The sequence below is a fragment of the Poecilia formosa genome, unplaced genomic scaffold (assembly GCF_000485575.1).
Source record: "Poecilia formosa unplaced genomic scaffold, Poecilia_formosa-5.1.2 Scaffold56, whole genome shotgun sequence".
NCBI lineage: Eukaryota > Metazoa > Chordata > Actinopteri > Cyprinodontiformes > Poeciliidae > Poecilia > Poecilia formosa.
The window spans coordinates 2,196,496-2,214,290 of NW_006799995.1; the positions used below are offsets into that span (position 1 = coordinate 2,196,496).

Sequence of the window (17,795 nt, forward strand, 5' to 3'; positions counted from 1 at the left end):
AAGAATTACAACGAGGCCAAATCGATAACGTTCTGCCTCCTGTTGCTGATCATAATCTGGATCATATACGCCACAACGCACCTGCTTTACCACACACAGTACACCTCAACTCTTAATGCTCTGGCAATACTTTGCAGTCTCTACTCCTTTATCTTCTGGTATTTCTTGCCAAAGTGTTACATTATTGTTTTTGAACCACAGAAAAACACACAGCCGTATTTCTTAAGTCTCATTCAGAGTTACAGTGAGACATCTTGCTGATAACCTCCCAGTTTAGCTATGTTTTGAATCCCCTTTGACATATTTATTTCTGACTGGTTTTCAATGATGCGTTCAATAGATCTCCATCATCTATAATAAATATGTTTCTGAAGAAGCAGTGCTGATATTCGGCAAAAAACACAGAGATTGCTTTCCAAAGTTGCCTATGAACATGTATTGTCTCTGTTAAAACATATTGAATACACTAAATTGCATTTGAGCTAAATCTTTAAAAAATCAATAGAGAACTGAAGATTAAAAGACAGCTGACATGTCTGGGTTTGAGATGCTTCAAGATCTTAGATAAGTCTAACCCAACCTGGATGCTCCCTCATAGCTGACTGGGACTATTGACCTTGTGGAAAATATTTTTCAAACTACAGTTTAAGTGTTACTGTAGTCTCTTGTGCTGGAGTTGGGTCCCCTGGAGCTATGGTTCAGCTCTGAGTAGTTGTAACACTAAACTGTAAATTCTCTTATCTTCACAGCTCAAACATGAGCGGTGATCGGGGACCTCAGTCATTTTTTTACTGAATATGAACACTAAGTACGAAGAATACTGATGTTCTCCAGACATGCTTTGATGTATTTTATTTGTGGATCATACAAATGTTTTCTGCTCTGGTTGAAATTAGATCAACATATGGAGAGGATGATGATTGAAACTGGTTTAGCACAGGCGAATTAGCAGTAACTGTGGAGAAAAGTAAAATTAGTCTGTCCTCTGATGGGATACTTCTGGTATGATACCTGGAATTGCTGTTGTCCAACCTTTCATGACTAGCAGTCTTTGATAAAGCAGACCTATCTCTACACTCTCATTCATCTCTAAACTCTTAGGAAAGGCAGATTATAGTTAATTAACTTTTTTTTTAATTCTAAATTATGACTTTACACTGTTCATTATCAAATTTGAAGGTGTAAGCCTGTCTACTGTTTACATTCATGTGTGTATGAAGTTTTATTCATGTGTGGCTTATTGTAGGTGTTTTTTCAGATACACATATATTGATTCATATTTGGAGGATGTTATGTATTGAGGCATTGAAAAGAGAATTAATAGGGCTATGTATATAAAAAATAGATTATCTAGAGCACTATTGATTAAAAGTATTCATCTGTGAATGCTAAGTTTTCTCATACTTAATTTTGTAAATTTGAGTTCTTATTTTAATATTGTGTATTTTTGCTGTTTATTTCCTCAGTTTATTTGTAGAAGGACATAACTTATCAGTGGCTGACCTCTGTTGGCCTAAACATTATCATAACATATATTTACAACCTAAATTATAAAGTTTTTGTCAATTAAAAATTGATTTACTTCCACAATTCTATTCTGTTTTTTTTTTGTTTTGTTTTTTTTTTNGTCTACTGTTTACATTCATGTGTGTATGAAGTTTTATTCATGTGTGGCTTATTGTAGGTGTTTTTTTTTCAGATACACATATATTGATTCATATTGGGTGGATGTTATATATTGAGGCATTTAAAAGAGAATTAATAGGGCTATGTATATAAAAAATAGATTATCTAGAGCAATATTCATTAAAAGTATTCATCTGTGAATGCTAAGTTTTCTCATATTTAATTTTGTAAATTACTTTGAGTTCTTCTGATTTTAATATTGTGTATTTTTGCTGTTTATTTCCTCAGTTTATCTGTAGAAGGACATAATTTATCAGTGGCTGACCTCTGCAGGCCTAAACATTATCATAACATATATTTACAACCTAAATTATAAAGTTTTTTTCAATTAAAAATTTATTTACTTCCACAATTCTATTCTCTTTTTTTGTCATGTTTCTCTTGGTTGCTCTGATTCCTGCACATGTCTCTGTGGATGATCCATATTTTATTTCATTCTCTAAGTGCTGCCAGGGGCAATCTAATCTGCTCAGGGCTTTAGTACTGAACTACATTAATTAAACTATGAAACAACATAACTTTTTTATTGTTTGTTTGTTTGTTTTTTAACCAATCAGCTTTCAAATTTGCCTCCACTGTTCAGCTGGAAGACCCACAATGCAGTGTTGTAGTACTCGAGAACGGTCTTGGTCTCCAGACCATTTATTGATGGTCTCGGTCTCGGGCGCTGAGGACTCGGCATTTTATTTCAAGACCAGTCGAGACCTCAACTGTGAAAATATCACTAAGCGTACAGCATACTGTCCAGTTTATTTGTTAACATCTTTGTTTTCACTGGATAAAAACGCACCTATTAAAATCCAACCAAAAACGTGACTTGCCAATTACGTGTTTCTGTTTCTGCTCTCTCCCCCTCCCCCCACCTTTCACTCGCACGCGGCGCTCCAGGACATGCGCAGTGGTTTCCTCTCAGCGGCAGAAAATGTCTGTTTAATCGTCAGTAATATAATAGCGCTGCATAAATCATAAGAAATCCGATGTCCCCAGCTAACTCAGCAGCGCTTCGGTTTCACAGACGGTGGGGACAACGTCTAACTTTTTTTGTCACTTAGAAAAGTAGCTCAAAGAAAGGTAAGCTCCGTTGACATGATGTTAGCAAAGCTAGCTGTACAGAGACACATTATTTGTGATTAAAAAAAGTTGTCACTCACTGCGCTGAATTATTGTGCGGAGATGTTGACTAACTTGTCTCATATATGGGACAACGCTGTGTCCAAAAGTGCAATATATTGATGCGACATTCAGTAACAGTACGATTCATCTGCTCGTCTCTATACTTATTAGATAGGACTGGAGTGTCACTGAGAGTCATTCTATCAGATTACCATATGCTGTCAGAATACCATACATGCAGTGAGTACCATGCCTGCGTATTAAGAAGTCTGACAGTCAGAGGAGTTGTCAGTTCACCATACACAACAAGTTATGACAAAAATAAGTCATTAAATTGTTTTCAATGCTAACTATATAGATATACATGNCAATTTAAGAGTTTGGAGGAAACAAGTTGAGGATTGCAGGTGTAGTTTGTGCTTCTAAAGCTACCACACATCGATGTATCCAGGATATGGGTTATAAGCTACTTGAGGACTAGAAAAGGCACAAAAAAAACCCCTGAAATTAATCATCCTTATTTTTTGGTCTCATGTAATACTGTAATTTTCTTCTAATCTGAATTTTTGTTGGATGTAATCACCCCATATGTGGCAGATCTCTGAGGTTTTAACTTCTTCATTTGAATTACTGACATAGCGCCTTGGGAGTAAACATCCTGTCTGAAAAAGCCCTTGTTCTGTTACGAGGCTTTGTGTAGAAACTCAAGAGAGGCCTTTTTAATTTTATGCATGTTATTTGTATATTGAAAACTGAACTGGCTCAGTTTGTAGATTATTTTTCATGATAGCGTTATCAAACTTGCCCTCGGAGGAGAAGCCGTTACAGAAACCAGGATGTAGCAACGAGCAGAAAATTTTTTTTTTGCATGCTGATTTGTTAATCCTCCTCATCCTACAGTTAGGTGTTTATGAAAGGTTGCTCATCCTAGACTTATGAAAAGTATGCAGGGTAACTCATGAACAGTACCTTCCATGGACATGTAAGAGACAAGCTACAAAAAAGCTTCCACCAGAGTGTCAAACTACAGACATAGAAATGACACAGATTGTTGCTCATCTCTATCTGCTGGGGTGCATCCTGCATTCCCTGCATGAGGCTGATGCAGTGTCAGAATTAGAGCTGGATGGAGATTATTTAATAGGTGGACTTTTCGACATCCATCACGTCAAGGAAAGGCTTCACCGTGACAAACCAGAAACCATTAACTGCTCAAGGTGAGACTTCTAGTCTTTATGTCTTTTTTATTTTCAAGAAGAAATTTAGCAAAGGTTACTTAACTTGCTCAGCACATTTGAAACATTTTGTTAAGCTATAACTGCCCCTCTTGTTCTAATGTTAGATTTTCCCAGGATTTTGTTACATCATTTGCTGTTCAACAAAATCCTTGAGGGCATATTTTACAGTTGAGTTCTGCAAAGCTGTTGCCTGCTTTCACTTGTTTACTTGCAGAAGAGAGCTAACAACTTCATATCAGGGGAGCAGATGGGTTGTGAAAGCAGGGTCAAGTCTGATGGGGACCATTTCAATATCCAAACTTTTATAGCAATTGATGAAAACATTATTTATTAAACCTTCCTTAACACTCCCAAGCTGTTGGTCCACTGGCTTTAAAGCCAAACAGTCAAAGTTTTGAGCATATTAAACGTAATAGCACGCTAATACGGTGAATTGAATTGAATAATTACAACATGTTAACTTTAATTTAAACATACTACTTTTATACTCATTTCTTTATTCTATATTTCTTATTCCATACTCTTAGATCAGCAGTTAGATGCACCTTTCTTAACACTGTTATAAAAGCAGAGGTTTGCAGCATATGGGAGAAAAGTAAGTTTAGTTTTATTGAGTTGACACAGATACATCTTTTCAAAGAAAGTCTGGTACTGTTGACGGAAAAAGCATCCGCTGTGATTAGCTTGACTTTTTTGATGAGATTTGGTTCCTTTGATATTTCCAGTCTGATCAAGAATTTCCTCCACAGCAACCCCATAAGCAAAAATGTCTAATCTATCTAATCAATCAGAAATGGGTCTGAATCATAAATGTTGCTCTACCCCCATTTTTCTGCTCCCAGTCAACCCTTCATCCTGTCAAGTTACCGGAGGTTTCAGCTGATGAGATTTGCAATAGAGGAGATTAATAACTCTACCAAACTGCTGCCAAATGTGACGCTCGGCTATAAAATATTAGACCTCTGCTCAGACGCACAGAACTTCGCTGGAGTTTTCAACCTCATCTCTGATGGGAGTCTCATCCAGCCTTGGAATGACTCACAGAGGCTCACGTCCAAAATGGTCACAGTGGTCGGCTCTTATACCAGCACAGGGACGCTGAGCGTCGCCCCGCTCTTCATGATGGACTTCTTTCCGATGGTAAGCATGCCAGTTGTTTCAAGACTTTCTAAATAACCTGAGAAATGTTCTGTGCATTGATAGAAGCATAGACAAAAAAAAAGCTCAGTGGTAGAATGTTACTTTTACCACTGTCTCCTTCAACAGGTCAGTTATGGAGCTGCCAGTTCCGTCTTTTCAAGGAAAAATAATTTCCCGTCTTTCCTACGAACGGTCCATCCTAATAAAGATGTGATAGAGGTGGTTCTAAGGATATTGCGAGAGTTCAACTGGCGCTGGGTTTCATTCCTTCACATTGATGACGACTACGGCAGAGACGGCCGGGATTTGTTCATTCGGACAATTGAGGACACAGAGATCTGTCTGGCCTACACAAAAGGCCTTGATCAAGACACAGACTACTATAAGGTTTTCCAACAAATTACGTCAATGAAAGTAAACGTCTTGATTGTTTTTGCACTAGAATGGACGGCTGAAGCTCTCGTTGAGGCTGCCATAAAATACAACGTCACCAAGAAGGTGTGGATAGCCGGAGATGCTTGGTCCTTACACAAGGAGCTTCCCAAAAAAGATGGAATCAGGAAAATTGGAACTGTAGTTGGGATAGCTGAGCCAAAAATGACAATTCCAGGTTTCAATGATTTCATCAATGCATTCAGAGCCCAGACTCAACAGGAAAATGGTACGGAAGAAAGGTTTTGCAATCAGGCTTGTAATTGCAGTAATCACACTGCCGCAGACATCATTAATGCAGATCCGTCCTTCAATTTCCCTGTTTACTCTGCTGTGTATTCTGTTGCCCACGCCTTGCACACTGTGCTGCAATGTGAAACTGGCAGGTGCAACAGGAGAATTACAGGAGTTCCCCATATGGTAAGTATATGTACGTATATACATGTCCTGTTTTTTTATATATATATATATAAACTTAATTCCCTTTCCACTTTCTGTCAAGTTTTTTTTTACACTGAATAGTTAAATAAATCAAATATAGTTACATATGAATAAATAAATATTTACATTTTAATAAATGAAAAGAAATAAATAATAAATCTATATTTTATAAATAAATGCAGTTAATTTAAAAATGTATCTGTCCAGAAATATATTTATTAAATCACTGTAGATCTGCTGTTTATGCATTTTGTTAGACTTAAATGTTTCTATTTCTGTTTCTACCAACAGATATTACAAGAGCTGTGGAAGACCAACTTTACACTTCTAAATCAGAGTGTTCAGTTTGATGAGAATGGCGACCCCTCCTTTGGATCGTATGCAATAGTTTTCTGGAACAAAAGTGGGGAAGCAGAGGAGGTTGGGCTTTACCGTTATCACTCGTCTTTACAGTTCATCGTCAACAGGACCAAAATCCAGTGGCATGAAAATGGTTCAGTAAGTAGGTTTTTAAATGTTTCCTGAAAAAAATATATATATATCACTTGCGCATGTTGGATTTCCATTTTTAGTGCAGGCAAATGTTCAGAAGGGAAAAAACCCACTATATTTCTAGATGTGAAAGAAGTACACTGGTAATAATAATTATGGTGACAGCTGGACTTATGTGGATATCTGAAAATTACCTCTGCTGAAGCATGACAGTGTTTTTTTATTACATTCTTACAGCTTTAATTGCTTTATGGCTGTCAGACTCATCTCCTCATTGTATGAACACAATATTTACTTTCGTGCCCGATGTATGTCTTGAACAGGTGCCGCAGTCGATTTGCTCCGAAGAATGCGATGCTGGATTTGCAAAAAATCCAGAAGGACTCCACAAATGCTGCTTCAGCTGTACAAAATGCAAAAGTGGAACTTATATCAACAGCACAGGTAAATAATCCTGACATGGAAAAACAACTTCTCATTTTTATTCTTCAATGAAATGCAAAGCAACGCAGAAAAAGAGGAAGGCTACTGACGTCATATTAACTCAAAAAAGCTTTGAACTTAGGAAATAGCTAATTCTGCATCAATGTTAACATTGACAAAAGGGAAACTCTACATTAATTCTCAGATTTACTAAAATGTTTGATAGAATTAACAAATATATATAGTGTTAAATACTTTTTAAATATTTTGATGTTTGTGCTAGGATCATATTTCATGCATTGAATTGCTTCTAAATAAATCTTTAAATGTAACTGATTATAACTGAGCTTCTAAATCATTTAGCCTCTGTGCAGTCATTACTATAACTTACCAAATATGAAAAGTCTATTATATCTCAGTTAATTTAACCCTTCCTTGCTGACTGTCTATGTACTGTATCGTTACAACAGTAGATCCTTACACCTGCCACAAATGTAGTGACACAGAATGGTCTGAAGCAGGAAGTACTTCATGCTATCGGCGGCAGGAGAGCTACATGCCTTTCTCGCATGGTGGCGCTGTGGTTGTCATGCTTGGAGCTTTGATCTTCATGGGCCTCACCGCAGCCGTATCTGTCCTTTTCTTTATTAATTACAAGACTCCCATTGTCAAGTCTGCCGGAGGACCGATGTGCTTCTTGATTTTAGGCTGTCTTGCTCTGTCCAGTGTTAGTGTGTTCTTTGCCTTTGGTAAACCAACAACAGCTTTTTGTGTCTTGAGGGTTTTACCAATAATATTTTTCTTCACAGTTTGTTTGGCTTGTTTTGTCGTGCGTGCTTTCCAGATTGTTTGCATTTTCAAAATAGCTGTCAGGTTCCCTAACATCCTCAGTTGGTGGTTGAAATACAAAGGACAGTGGTTGGTCATCTGCGTGGCCTGTATCTCTCAGGCAGTCTTACTTATCGTTGGTTTATCCGTTTTTACCTCACATCCTAAAAATGACACACAGAGACATCCAGACATAATCATCCATTACTGTTATAACAATTTGAACGAGGTACTTGGTTCTCTGGTTTTTATTGCGTTACTGATCATTCTTTCTTTTTGTTTTTCCTACATTGGAAAAGACTTGCCAAAAAATTACAATGAGGCTAAATCCATAACTTTCTGCCTCCTGCTGCTGATAATCATCTGGATCATATATGCCACTGTCTACGTGTTGTACGCTGAAAAGTACATCCACTTTATTTATGGAATGGCAGTCCTTTCTAGTCTCTACTCTTTTCTATCCTGGTATTTCCTGCCAAAATGTTTCATCATCATTTTTCAACCTCAAAAAAACACCCAGCAGTACTTCCAAAGTCTCATTCAGAGTTACACAAATATCATTAACCGATAGTCCCTTGACCATCGCCGAGACTTCTGAACACTCTCTTTCTGGTTTGTACTTTTTAATTACCACACGGGAACAGGGTGTTGTACATTTTGCCTTTTGCACGTTGAGGAGCAGCTGATCTGAGGAAACAGGACAGTGTATGATATATAATTAATCTTAATGGAAAACTTTTTTTTTTCTGTTATAGCAAAAATAAGATGTGTTGAAAGAATGCTTCTTCTTTTGTACGTATTTTAACTTACAGTGGTAAATATAGCTCTGTATGAGGTGACAGGTGCATGTTGTATTGCTTCCTGGGAATATACAATGAGATCTTTTATAGTCAGACATGTAAATACAATGTTTAGCAATGCTAAACATCTAAAACTCGTATTTCCAGAGAACTTTTAAAACATAAGTGTTTATAACAATTAATTAATTCTGCATGATATTCAGTCACTTACATTTAAAGCTTGGATACATTTCTAGATTTGTACATGTACTACTTTTCCATTACAATAAATCCATTTCATACAACCAAATGTTTTGTAATTTTTCTCTTTCTTTGTCTTGGTTGGTTGTCACGTTTTAAAAGGTTGCTTCATAAACTTCTGTCCAATAAAGGGATTAAGTTATTTCATGGGTTTCATGTGAATGTAGAAAATGAGTTTCATATTCGATTGATCATTAAAAATAGCAATTGATAAAGATACTTAAATACATTTATACGTGTATTTTTAATTCTCATTTTCTTGTCAGTCTGAAATTGAATCAGATTTTTTGTTATTTTACAACTAGTCACTTATTGAGATTGGTTGATTAGTAATCATACTAATACAGTTAAAGAGGGTCAGCAAACTATGGTGGACACAATCAGAGGTAGATGGAGGGTTGAGTTGTCAAAAGAATTTGTATTTAATTATAATTGATACTAAAATCAACAGAAAATTTCAATATATCAGCAACAAATTGAAAGAAAAAAAGGAAGCACAAAAGCGCATTCTAAAAATAACTCATAATAATTACAGAAAAACTGCATATCTTAATTCGTACTTGCAGGGAAAGATCCTTTTTTGTGACCAGACAGGACATTGTGACTAGACCACCCCATTCTTGCCCCGTCTCATGTCGACCACAGATCTGCATCTTGCCCAGCTTCTCCTCAGGTGATTGGTTTCCGAAATGTTTGAACTAAACAGAGTCCAGTAATAAGTCACAAGTATAGTATAACCCAGGGGTGGGCAACTCCAGATCTCGAGGGCCGGTCTCCTGCAACTTTTAGATGTGTCTCAACTTCAACACACCTGAGTCAAATAATGAGGTCGTTAGCAGGACTCTGGAGAAACCTGACTGCACTGAGGAGGTGATTCAGCTGTTGGGTTCAGGTGTGTTGGACCAGGGAGACGTCTAAGAGTTGCAGGACACTGGCCCTTGAGGACCAGGATTGCCCACCCCTGGTATAACCTCTAATGTAAGATTAGAATCTCACTAATGAAGTGATTCTCCATAACCTTAGAGCTACTTTGGATGACTGAAGTCTCTACCCTGGACCATCCTCCAATTTACAAAGCACCAGTCCCTTAGAAGCAACCTTGTAAGTTGAGTACTGTATGGTTATAAAATCAGACTTAGTTCGGCGGCTGCTGTTTTTTATTCAAAAGACTTTCTTTCCCCAACATTAGACATAAGAGCGTGAGACCTAAATCTCTTTTTCTTTTAAAACTCTTTATTTGTTTAGATAAAAATGGCTCTGCTCAGAAGACCGATTCATGTTGGTGGTATCAGACCAGAAAGAACAGACGATGTGTTGTTTATTGAACAAGTATTTGGCAGCAGCAGATATTTTGCATGCTTATTTGTAACTTATCAAATGTGACAGTCATGTCGCTAGTGCACCTACAGTTTATTCAAATTTTTATGAGGGCTTTTTTATGAGAACTCTTCATGAGCCAAGTTCAACCTTTAGTGTAAAAGACGAGGCAAATGGGGAAGGAGTTCACAACAGAGTGGTAACCAAAATCGACGACAATGAAAAGGATTTGGGCTCATATTTGTCTGCTGGGATGTTTACTGCAAGCTTTGACTGAGCCTGTCTCAGCCTCAGAGTTTGCTTTGGATGGAGATTTTTTTATTGGAGGACTTTTTGACATTCATGGAGTCAATGATGGCATTTCTTGGGACAGACCAGAGACCATCATCTGCTCAAGGTGGGTCATTTTACTTTGATAGATATCTTGACATGATTAAACAAATGAAAAATGGGAGGATTTGGTTTCCTCCTCCTTCAGGAGGAAATCCTGATATTAAGTCCAGACAAGATTTAATATCCAACCTTAATGTTTGACTAAGCAATCCTTTCAGNATTAAATAGACATAAAAGCGCGAGAACAAAATTTCTTTCTCTTTTAAAACTCTTTATTTATTTAATTAAAAATGGCTCTGCTCAGAAGACTGATTCATATTGGTGACATCAGACCAGAAAAAACAGACAATGTGTTGTTTTTTGAACAAGTATTTGGCAGCTGTAGATATTTTGCATGCTTATTTGTAACTTATCAAATGTGACAGCCATGTTTATATGACATGTTCAGCTCCAGCTTAGTAAAATACTTATCCGAGCTCAACTCTTCATGAGCCAAGTTCAACCTTTAATGTAAAAGACGAGGTAAATCGGCAGTGGCGCAAAAAGTGGGTATGCAGCGCATGCAACGCATAGGGGCGCTGCACCAGAGGGGGCGTCAAAAACCCCGTCTGGAGGTGGCGGTGCACCAATGATGCCATCGCATACACTTCACCGCGCTCTTACGCTCCTTCACCTTGTGCACATGTAAATGTAGAGAGTTTTACCTTTCATGTGTCTTCGTCTTCGGGGTAGAGCGACTGTATGTTTTCTACGCTCCTTCACCCTTACGTACCTTCCTTTGGGTGGACGCCGATTTATGTTTTCGCATCCTCCTGAATAATATGTAGTTGCGCCCCTGCAAATCGGGAAGGAGTTCACAACAGAGTGGTAACCAAAATCAACGACAATGAAAAGGATTTGGGCTCATATTTGTCTGCTGGGATGTTTACTGCAGGCTTTGATTGAGCCTGTCTCAGCCTCAGAGTTTGCTTTGGATGGAGATTTTTTTATTGGAGGACTTTCTGACATTCATCGAGTCAATGATGGCATTTCTTGGGACAGACCAGAGACCATCATCTGCTCAAGGTGGGTCATTTTACTTTATTTTGACGAATGTCTTATGAACATATACAATTTGCTCAGCTTACAAACTTTAACGGTAACACTTTATTTGAAGGGGGGTGAATAAGACTGTCATGACACCGTCATAAACATGACATAATACCTNTTCCTCCTCCTTCAGGAGGAAATCCTGATATTAAGTCCAGACAAGATTTAATATCCAACCTTAATGTTTGACTAAGCAATCCTTTCAGCTGTTCTAAAATTCATAGTCCTTATGTCCAGGGTATGCACACAACACAAAGTGATTCTTGAGAATAGGGACAAAACAGGTCCTATGGATAAAGCACAAAATTTGAATAAAATATACACAAAATATATTTTTTTCAAATATCTGACTCAACTAACCTGGGTCATGTGAGCACAACAATGTATATTTTCCTGGTATTTGCTGAATATTTTTTATTTTAAATATTGTAGTTGGTGGATGATGCCTGTAAAAGCCCTTGTCCAGAAGCAGAACTCAATACATTATAATAGTTTAAAACAATTAAAGAAATACTAAAATTATATACTGTGACAATTAAGTATAAGTAGTCATATAAATAATTATAGAGATATCAATAAATTGAATTAAAAATCATTTTTATATATTTTCCAACTCCATTGAAATTTGTCCCTAGTTTTTGTCAACACCGTCAGAAATGAAAAGAATGTAAAAAAAAATCAGGCATTATTGGGGGGCACCAGAACTTCTGAGGACCCCATGATGTTTTCTTTTCTCTTCCTTTGCTAACAGGGCTAGTTAGCTCTGGTTAGCTTATGTTATTCTTTAGTTTTTTCTTCTTTTTTATTCCTAAGTTGCTCGACACAACCATGATGTGTCAACTCCATAACTGATAATTTACAAAACTTTGATAAAATTTTGTGAAATAAAAGCTTAATTTTGGGAAAGTGTAAAGATTTCATGGACCTGATGAGCTACAGTATGGCCTCCTTCAGAATAACATCATATAAATTGAGGTAGTTTGGCATTTCGTCAACTCCGTCAGAGTTTGTGTGACTCTTTCAGTGAAATTGTTGTCAGATCTCACTTAAATGTGCAATTAATTCATTTTAATGTATTTTACGTGAATTGCATTACTTCACATGTACTAAGTTTTTCATTTTATTCACTAGTTTGTCACCACCTTCAGTTCTGTCAACTCTGTCATGCACTGTCACCTCCATCAGATGGACTTTTTGTTATTTTTGTTTTTAAGTAATATTTCTTTTGTTTCTTGAGATGCATTTATATGTAAAATGAGTAAAGATATCACTATTAGGGTCATTAAAATGATTTTTTATTTATTTTTGTCAGATGGTAATGACAACATTCTAGGTCAGGTCGATTAAAAATGTAATTTTAAAAAAAAATGTTGCAACTTGGAGCCTGGACCTTAGCATCTTTACATTTCGGAAACATTATTTGTCATATTTGCATACATAATGTTGAGAAATAGCAAAAAAAATTATGGGAAAATTTAAACCCATTTTGTCCCTATTCTCAAGAATCACTGCTATATCTTTGTCTTTTTTTTCTGTTGACAGCCAACCTTTCATTCTATCAAGTTGTTGGAGATTTCAGATGATGAGATTCTCTGTAGAGGAAATCAATAACTCTACAAACTTACTACCAGGTGTAACTCTTGGCTATGAAATATTTGACCACTGCTCAGACAGACAAAATTTCCCTGGTATTTTTAACCTCATCTCTGTTAATGGTTTCATCCAACCTTGGAATGAATCACTGAGGAACTCGTCAAAAATGATTGCAGTGGTTGGAACGTATACCAGCACAGCGACGCTGAGTTTTGCTCCTTTGTTCATGACGGATCTCATTCCTCTGGTGAATATCTCAGCTCTCATCAATTGTTCTTAACACTATGTGATATATATATTTATTTTGTTTATTTAAGATCATTTTTTAATGTAATTTTTGAGAAAATGTATGTCCATTTCTCATTAACAGGTCAGTTATGGGGCTTCTAGTTCTGTCTTCTCAAAGAAACTTAATTTCCCATCTTTCTTAAGAACAATACATCCTAACAAAGATGTTATAGATGTTGTTCTGATGATTTTGAAAGAATTCAACTGGCGCTGGGTTTCATTCCTTCACATTGATGATGATTACGGCAGAGACGGCCGGGATTTGTTCATCAACATCATCGAGAAAACAGAGATCTGTCTGGCCTACACAAAAGGCCTTGATACTTACACAAATTACACAAAACTTTTCCAAATTATCAAGACACTCAGGGTTAATGTCATGATTGTTTTTGCACCAGAATGGACGGCTGAAGCCCTCATCAAGGCCGCCATAGAGCACAACGTCCCCAACAAAGTGTGGATAGCTGTGGATGCCTGGTCCTTACACAAGAAGCTTCCCAAAGAAGATGGAATCAGAAAAATTGGGACTGTAGTTGGGATTGCTGAGCCATTAATAACAATACCAGGCTTCAGTGATTTTATACGTTCTTTTAAAGCCCAGTCTCAACATGAAGATGCAAATAAAGTAAAGTTCTGCAATCAGGTCTGCAACTGCACCAGTCTGACAGCTGAAGATATCATCAATGCAGACCCATCGTTCTCTTTTTCTGTTCACACTGCTGTGTATGCCATCGCCCATGCTTTACATACTGTCCTGCAATGTGGAGCTGGCAAGTGTAACAGCAACACAAAGGTACAACCACACGTGGTGAGTTTATAATCCATTAAATGACTAATTTAATTCAAATTTTAAAATAGAAAGTATTTTGCTAATTATAAATGTTCTTTTATTTGGTTTTACACAAAAGAAAACATTAATTTGATTAATTCTGATTTACCTGGAGTGAGTAGGATATTCAGTGTAAACAATAAATTTTATGAGTTCAGTTTGAGTAAAGCTGCTAACGACGGTGATTCTGCTAATCTCCTCAGGAGCTGATGTACTACAACGTACTTTTGAAGATGTTTACAGTTTGGGTTCACTCAGTTCTTTTATACCAAACCGTTCAATGTGTGTCGCTACAATTTCAGTTGAATCAACATTCAAATAAAAAAGTAAACAATGTAACCGCATGAGTAGGAGGATTACACACTCACAATGCCAACTTCATGAAGTTGCACCCCAGGGAGCTCCCACTGTTCTCTGGGAATTTATAACTCCTGCACAGTTTCATTTCCTCTATCAACACTACAGTTTACATCAGGGGTGCCGAAAGTCGGTCCTCAAGGGCCGGCATCCTACATGTTTTAGTTCTCTACCTGGTGATAGTAACAACCTTTTTAACTTGTCAATGTTCTTCTTAGGCTTCAAACAAGCCATCATTTGATCCAGGTGCGTTAAATCAGGGAGAGAACTAAAACACGTAGGATGCCGGCCCTCGAGGACCGACTTTGGACACTTCTGGTTTACATGCAGAGCTTCAGTGAGTTAAGGGAGGGGCAGGAAATATTTTTTCCCAAAGGAGCACAAAAGCAACTGTCTGTTAAAAACTAAACCACTGGCTGACACCAGTTTCCCAAGTATGTAGTTGAGCTAAAAATCATTCTTGTCCCTGGTATATATAAGTTAAAAGTACATTTTGCCAACATTTATCTTGTGACATGACTTTTCATTGTTTATTGTGTTTTTGAGATGTGTCTGTCTCATTTCTAATCAGAAACAAACTTTTCAGATCAATGAAAGTAATTTTAAATAAACATCTGCAATGGTAGTCAAATGTCACCCACTGTTCTGACATCATAAAGGTTATGCTTCAAATAGATAATTACCCTTTATGAAAAACATCTATCATAGATAGCCAAGATCTCACACTTGCTGTGTTTAGTCTGATATTTAATTAAATTCAAGTTATAATTCATGATAACAAGTCTGAGTTTGGATTCAACAAAGTGAGCAGACAAACTCTTAAATACATGTCGTCTTTATCAGTCTTTCTTCTCATTGACCTTAGGTTAATTTCTAAGTACCGGAGCAAAGAGTGCCTAACTCACAACACCAGGACATTAAAAAAAAGACTCTTTAATGCGAGCAGAGGGAATTCAGTCGCAGTCATGAGTTGCTCTTTTGACTTTGCTGTTTCACATAATTGCACTAAAGCACAAGTTCCTTCTCTCTTACTCCATTAAGTGAGACACAGAGCAGAGACAGACAACAGGAATGGGTTTCATCAGGGTATGTGTGTGATGCTTATTTGATATGCAAATATTGCATGTCATCATGTGAGTTGTTGACACTGCCTTCATACACTGCCTTTACACTGCGTAACACACAGCAAAACCACTATCCTTCCAGCTGTTAACCCTTGTGCGTGCGAGGACTGTGGCAAATGATACAAGTTTTAGGTGTGTGGGATCGGTTGGACCCCATTTGTAAACACAAGGGTTATTATTGTCTTTGACAGTTCTCAATTTTGACAGTTTCTGTAATCTCCTTAGATGTTTTCTCTGCTTGATCCCAATGATTTGACCTTTCTTTTACAGAATGTGTCTTTCCCCATGTGTGTTTAAGTAAGGACAAGCTACTGATTACATCAGTTNCAAGGCCGCCATAGAGCACAACGTCACCAACAAAGTGTGGATAGCTGTGGATGCCTGGTCCTTACACAAGAAGCTTCCCAAAGAAGATGGAATCAGAAAAATTGGGACTGTAGTTGGGATTGCTGAGCCATTAATAACAATACCAGGCTTCAGTGATTTTATACGTTCTTTTAAAGCCCAGTCTCAACAGGAAGATGCAAATAAAGGAAAGTTCTGCAATCAGGTCTGCAACTGCACCAGTGTGACAGCTGAAGATATCATCAATGCAGACCCATCGTTCTCTTTTTCTGTTCACACTGCTGTGTATGCCATCGCCCATGCTTTGCATACTGTCCTGCAATGTGGAGCTGGCAAGTGTAACAGAAACACAAAGGTACAACCACACATGGTGAGTTTATACTCCATTAAATGACTAATTTAATTAAAATTTTAAAAAAATATAGAAAATCTTAAATGTGTATTTCCTTGCCCCATATTCTCCCATTCTCATTGGTTGGCTCCTGGTCAACGTTTCACTGACAATCTAGTTGTCATCTCTGAATATTCAACTAATCATCTTGCAGTCTCACCCTGGCATAAGAATAATAGAAAATATACAAAAACTTCAGGTGAAGACAATGGATGATTAATTGAATTTTAAGTTGAAATTTAAATATCTTAGAAAAGATATATGAAGCAAATAAGAAAAGTGCAGATCTAACACCCACTTTGAATTAAGTCATAATTAATATCACTTAATTTAAAGTAAAGGTATTTGGAAATAATATACTTCTGCATTTAAAAGTAACCTGATTTTGTTTTTCCAACTGCAGATGTTAACAGAGCTACGGAGATCAAATTTTACACTCCTGAACCAGAGGATTCAGTTTGACGAGAACGGTGACCCCAAGTACGGATCGTATTCAATAGTTTTCTGGAACCAGAGCGGCGATGCAGAGGAGGTCGGCTTTTACAAGTTCCCCCCTTCTCTCCAGTTCTTCATCAACAAGAGCAAAATCAAGTGGCATGGAAATGGGGAGGTAAATGTTATGCATTTGATTTTCTTGTTACTGCATGGAAGCATGATCTGAAATCATGATATAAAATGCAATGTGAGGAACACATGCACAGGAAATGGCAAACCACCAAATATCAGTTCATTATGGGAGTAAAATTAAATCCTGTGTGTTTCAGAAGGAAGCGTTAAAAGCGTCAACATAAATTTTCTTGCAGCGAAATAATCTTTTGTTGAAAATTAGACAGAAAGCACACCTTTACCATGAGAATGTTTTAGTGTAACAGATGCAATTTTTTAAAACTTTTTAAGGATTGCACTTTCTGGCAGATATGGGTAACTAAAATATCTTCTTTTGTTTTAATTTCCAATCTCATAAAAGTCATCTGTCTTACTGAACTAAGCTGGTTCAGAAACAAGTGTATGTTGCATCATAGAGGGAGAGCAGCTTTTAAGGGGTGTGCTCTATGAAACCTAGATGGCTACAAGGCTCCTCAGTCTGACTAATTCACAGGGGGAAGCAGGGTGGGACACCCAAATTAAGGTAATTAGGAACTATATGAATCTTCCTCGATAGGCCAGATTAAACCGAGTTTGCCTCAGTTGTGGACAGGGTAATAACCAACAGACTTAGTGAATTTGTCCCATCGTAACTATGAGAATTAATTTTAGTTTCTTTTGTTTTTATTCTGCTTGATACTGAACTTGCAC

The 17,795-nt window shown here is 37.1% G+C and overlaps 2 protein-coding genes across 2 annotated transcripts; both read left to right on the top strand.

Moving 5' to 3' along the window:
* The first annotated feature begins 3,192 nt into the window (after positions 1-3,192).
* Positions 3,193-8,850, top strand: LOC103138980 (taste receptor type 1 member 1-like). The gene is made up of 6 exons (XM_007553405.2): positions 3,193-4,016; positions 4,880-5,177; positions 5,304-6,029; positions 6,342-6,548; positions 6,866-6,986; positions 7,436-8,850. The coding sequence occupies exons 1-6, from the start codon at positions 3,838-3,840 to the stop codon at positions 8,362-8,364; spliced, it is 2,460 nt and encodes an 819-aa protein (XP_007553467.1). The 5' UTR covers positions 3,193-3,837; the 3' UTR covers positions 8,365-8,850.
* Positions 8,851-11,369: 2,519 nt separating this feature from the next.
* LOC103139027 (taste receptor type 1 member 2-like) lies at positions 11,370-16,089 on the top strand. Its single transcript, XM_016672091.1, has 4 exons — positions 11,370-11,548; positions 13,115-13,412; positions 13,536-14,261; positions 16,034-16,089. Exons 1-4 carry the CDS (start codon positions 11,370-11,372, stop codon positions 16,058-16,060), a joined length of 1,230 nt encoding a protein of 409 aa, XP_016527577.1. The 3' UTR covers positions 16,061-16,089.
* The last annotated feature ends 1,706 nt before the right edge of the window (positions 16,090-17,795 follow it).